We start from the raw sequence: 5584 nt of genomic DNA on the forward strand, positions 1-5584 counted from the left end.
ATTCAATTAATTAATTCAATTAATATTCAATTTAATATATATTCTATTTAATTCAATTTAATTCAATTATATTAATTAATATAATATAATTAATTCAATTAATTAATTCAATTAATATTCAATTTAATATATATTCTATTCTAATGAATAGAATATATATATATAATGGAATATTACTCAGAAATAAAAAAGAATGAAATCTTGCCATTTGCAACAATGTGGATGGAACTGGAGGGTATTATGCTAAGTGAAATTAGTCAGTCAGGGAAAGACAAATATCATATGACTTCACTCATATGTGGAATTTAAGATATAGAACAGATGAACAGAAGGAAAGGGAAGCAAGAATAGTATAAAAACAGGGAAGGGGACAAAACATAAGACACTCTTAAATATAGAGAACAAACTGAAGATTGCTGGATGGGTTGTGGTTGGGGGGATGGGCTAAATGCAAGGGGCATTAAGGAAGATACTTTTTGGGATGAGCACTGAGGGCTATATTCAGGGAATGAATCACTGGAGTCTACTCCTGAAATCATTATTGCACTATATGTTAACTAACTTGGATGTAAATTATCAAAAATTAATTAATTAATTAAAAAAAAAAAACATTGCCAAGGTCAATGTCAAACAGCTTTTCCCACACATGTTCTTCTGGGAGTTTTATGATTTCATATCTTCCATTTAAATCATTAACCCCTTTTCAGTTGACTTTTTGTATGGTTCTAAGAGGCCAATTCTATTCTTTTTCATGTGGATGTCCAGTTTTTTTCCAACACCATTTCTTAAAGAGATTATGTTTTCCTATTGTGTATTTTTGGCATCTTTGTTGAAAATTAGTTGACCATGTGTGCATGGTTTTATTTATGGTTTCTCTCTTCTGTTCCATTGAACTATGTGTCCATTGTTATGTCAATACCATACTGTTTCCAACAGGAATATGAAAAGATGCCCAGCATCACTAATCAGCAGGAAAATGAAAATTAAAACCACAATGAGATATCACCTCATATTTGTTAGAATAGCTATTATAAAAAAAAAGTCAAAAGCTAACAAGTGTTGGCAAAGATGTGGAGAAAAGGGAACCATTGTACGCTATTGGTGAAAATGTAAACTGACACAGCCTTAATAAAAAATAATATGGATGACCCTCAAAAAACTAAAAATAAAACTACCATATGGTCCAGTAATTCTACTTCTGAGTATATACCCAAAGGAAATGAATTCCGTATCTGCACTACCATGTTAACTGTAGCATTAGTCACAATGATCAAGATATGGAAATAATATAAATGTCAGAAGATGCATGGATAATCAAATGTGATATATAACATATTATATATTATATTATATTATATTATATTATATTATATTATATTATATTTAGTGTACCATATAATTTTTCATGTAATAATATATATTATTTAGCTTAATACATAATTACTTATTCATGACCAAAAATGCTGAACTTGGAGAGTAGAATGATAATTAACAGAGGCTGGCATTTGGGGGAAAAGAGAGATTTTTTAAAAAAGACAAAAAGAAGCCAAGAAAAGAGAATGAATGGTGGTTGCCATTGTTGCGATTGGTTTGCAAGATGAAAGAGTTCTGGAGATGGAAAGTTGCATAACAAAATAAATGTAGCTAATGCTATTGAACTGTTGATGCTGATGTAACTGATGATGTAGTTAATGCTATTGAACTATTGAACTTAATAATTATTAAGATAGTAAGTTTTATGTTATGTGGGGTTTTTAATTTTTTTCTAATATTTATTTTTGAGAGATAGAGACAGAGCACGAGCAGAGGAGGGGCAGAGAGAGAGGAAGCAGGCTCCAGGCTCTGAGCTGTCAGCACAGAGCCCAATGCAGGGCTCAAACCCACAAGCCATGAGATCATGACCTGAGCTGAAGTCGGATGCTTTAACTGACTGAGCCACCCAGGCGCCCCTATGTTATGTGTGTTTTACCACAATAAAAAAGAAAAATAAATAACTATTGGATTATAAGCCAGAATATAAAATAAATATCATGAGTCCATACCGATATAAACAAGTGATTAAACATATAAACAGCAAGAAGGAAGAAACAAATTTCCTATACAGAAAATTCCAAACAATTTATGTTGATACTTGACACTCAGGACAGGACACTATAGATAGATGGGAGTCTTCATATAATGTGATAACAATGAAATTTTACCCCTATGCTCTTTCTCCTTAAAACCCCACAACTTAATTCTAAGCATAAGATAAATATCAGACAAACCCAAATTGAGGGATAGTCTACAAAATAGCTACTCCCTCAAAACGGTCAAGGTAAACAAAAAAAAGAGAAGTCTGTCATAATCATGAGGAGCCTAGGAGACAAGATGACTAAATATAGTGGGGCATCTTAGGTGGAATCCTGGAACAGAAAAAGACATTAGGTAAAAACTAAGGAAATCAGAGTAAATCATGAACTTTAGGTAATAATAATATATTAATATTATTTATTAATTGTAATAAATGAACTATATCCATGTATGATGTTAATAATACAAGAAACTGGGTGTGGAGTGTGTTGGAACTCTCTGTACTAGCTTCTCAACTTTTCTGTAAATCCAAAGCTGCTCTAAAATAAAGTTTATTTAAAAAAAAATCAAAACCTAAGACTCTAAAGGGAATGTGTGCATACTCTGAGTTTTTCTGGTAACTTCTCCCTTGGCCCCCAATCTTCCTGTCCAGTCCTACCCAGGATTCTCTTAAGTCTTGTCCTGTTGGGAGGACTGGAGTGTGTTCATCTTTAAGTAAGTACAGATGGCTCCTAACTTACTATAGTTTGACTTAGGATTTTTTGACTATGGAATGATGTGAAAACATTATGCCTCCAGTAGAAACCAAACTTCAAATTCTGAATTTGGACCTTTTCCTGGGTTAGCAATGTGTGGATGCTACTCTCTTGTAATGCTGGGAAGTGGCAGGGAGGCCAAGCTCCCTGTGAGCCACACAGTCACAAGGGTGAACAACTGAGACACTTATAACCATTCTGTACCCATACCACCTATCTGTTTTTCATTTTAAGTACAGAATTCAATAAATTACATGAGATGTTCAAGTCTGCATTATAAAATGGGCTTGGTGTTGGATGATGTCACCTAACTATAGGCTAATGTAAGTGCTCTGAACATGTTTATGGTGGGCTATGCTATGCTCTGATGTTTGGTAGGTTGGGTGTATTAAGCGTATTTTCATCTTACAGTATTTCCAACTTATGATAGGTCTAGCGGGATGTAACCCTACTGTAAGCTGAGGAAGATCTGTAATGAGTGCCACTGACAAGTGTTAACAGGAGCAATGAGGTTAGATCAGAAGTTTAAGTAGAATACCCTGTCCTCTGTGTCATGCGTGCAATGTGGGGTGTGTAGGGAGCCAGGGAGTAAAGGAGACCAGCTTGAAGGCCACTGCAATAGAGGAGGTGAGGAATGATCTCAGTCCAAGCTTGGGCGTGTTGCAGGGATAGCAAGGAAGTGGTCCTGGGCAGGGCCTGGGGAAGAAGAGGAGGAGGAGTGATCATGGTGTCTCTCTTGAGATGAATACACAGATGGTGGTATCACTGCCCCAGAAAGGGTACTTAAGGGGGAGACATGGCAAGTGTTGCCATGGGGTTGGATGGGGAGTGAGGGAGGCCAAGTGCCTTTCAGGTCTGTTGAATCTGGCTGCCTATGGACGTCTCAATATACCCCAGACATATACTCATTGCTGTGATAAAATAGCTTTGGGTGGCTTGAGACAACCTGCTTGCAATGATAGGGTTAAATAGTGAAAGGCAGGTGATTTGGAGCATTAAAGTAGAGTTTAGGAGAGAGAGTGTCCCAAGTCCTGATGTGACTGATGGCAGTAAAACTGGAGAAGTGTCATCAGGGTAATGACTGCAGTGGCCTTGGGTCTGTATTTCTACAGCCTTTTTGGCACTCCCATGATTACAGCAAGCCCAATCTTTACCTTCTTTAGTCACACTGTCACTTTCCCCATCAGACACCAGTCTTGAGCTTGTCTCCTCTTCTCACATTGCTCAATTCTGCTCCTATCACTTTCTTAAAATCTTCCTTAGCCAAGTAGACAGTTCATAAGATTCTTGGAAGCTATTCTACAGACAGAACACCCAGAAAAGGACAAGAACCCAGCTGGAGCCCCACACCTCCCTGGTGTTGTCTTCCCATGGTCGTCCCCGATGTGAGGAGATGAAAGGAGATCGGAGGCAGCGTGTGGAGCTTGGCCAGGGGCTAAGATTGAGCCTAGTGTGTGGTGTGAGGCAGTGCTGGAATGAGGTGGACAGATTCTCCTTCCCCCAACCAGAATAACTTGTCCCTGTTTCACGACCAGCAATTGGCAAACATTGATTTCAGGTACATGAGTGAAGTTATTTTTGTTTGGTTTGGTTTTGGTTTTGGTTCCTTTTAAGAAGTTGCTGAATGCACTGGGTGGTTTGGAGAACAGAATTAAAGATGTCTGTCCTCTTTTGGGAATTGGCCAAGAGAGTCCATTGCAACCATTGACTCAAGCACAGGTTCTTTACATGGTGAGAGACAGAGGAGAAAAGACAAAGAGAATACAGGATCCCAGACTTCCAGGATTTATTCTGTATTATTGTAAATACTCACAGATTCAACTATAATACTGGGGACAAAGTCAGAATTAGTGACAGAGGCCATGGCCACCTGTTGGGACTGAGCTCATTAGGGATGGGTTCTGGGCAATAACTTTCCCTTCTCCCAGCCCCATCAAAGAAACATGCAGAAGGACAGGGCTAGGCAGTTTCACAGATGAGGTGGGCCACCAGGCTGGGGACCTGAGGTAAGAGAGGCCACTGGCTCTCTTGTCACTTGTGTGGGATAGCCTGAGAGCCTCTGGGACTGGGGGTGCTTACTTATATTTTGGGGGGCCATATACCTCCTGCTTCTGCTGCTGTTGGTCTATGAGGGGCATGACTTCTCCCCTCAGTGGATGGACTAGTAGGGGCTCTTGGACCTGGCCAGGAGCTGGGACAAATGCAGGCTGCGTCAGTTGGCCTTCCTGATGCTCTGCTGGCTCTGGCTGCTGCTCTTCTGTCTTTTCCAGGTGCTCATTTCTCTTTGCTAGATCTCCATCCAGTTGCTGGCCCATGATCTTCTTCCCCTGTCCCAGCTGTTCCTTTTGCTGCTGCTTCCTTTGTGCTTTCTCCTGCTCCAGGTTTTTTGCTTCCTGATGTTCCTCACACTGTTCCTTTTGTTGCTGCTGCTGTATTTCCTGCTCCTTCTGCTGTTCCAGATGCTGTTCCAGGTGCAGTTCCTGCTCCTGTGACTCTTTCTGCTGCTGCTGTTCCAGATGCTGCTCCAGGTGAATTTCTTGCTCCTGTGGCTCTTGCTGCTGCTGCTTCTGTTCCAGATGTTGTTCCAGGTGAAGTTCCTGCTCCTGTGACTCTTGCTGCTGCTGTTCCAGATGCTGTTCCAGGTGCAGTTCCTGCTCCTGTGACTCTTGTTGCTGCTGGTTCTTTTCCAGATGCTGTTCCAGGCAAAGTTCCTGCTCCTGTGACTTTTGCTGCTGCTGCTGCTGCTGCTGCTGCTG

General features: G+C 39.9%; 1 protein-coding gene across 1 annotated transcript in view; it reads right to left on the reverse strand.

Moving 5' to 3' along the window:
• Window positions 1–4590: 4590 nt before the first annotated feature.
• Window positions 4591–5584, reverse strand: part of IVL (involucrin) — a 2993-nt gene continuing 1999 nt past the window's right edge. Inside the window, 1 exon segment of the mRNA XM_040461108.1 lies at window positions 4591–5584. This exon segment is cut by the window's right edge and continues 13 nt beyond it. Coding sequence (XP_040317042.1) covers window positions 4904–5584 — 681 coding nt within the window. The 3' untranslated portion in view covers window positions 4591–4903.

This window comes from Herpailurus yagouaroundi, unplaced genomic scaffold (genome assembly GCF_014898765.1).
Source record: "Herpailurus yagouaroundi ecotype Mexico unplaced genomic scaffold, PumYag 254, whole genome shotgun sequence".
NCBI lineage: Eukaryota > Metazoa > Chordata > Mammalia > Carnivora > Felidae > Herpailurus > Herpailurus yagouaroundi.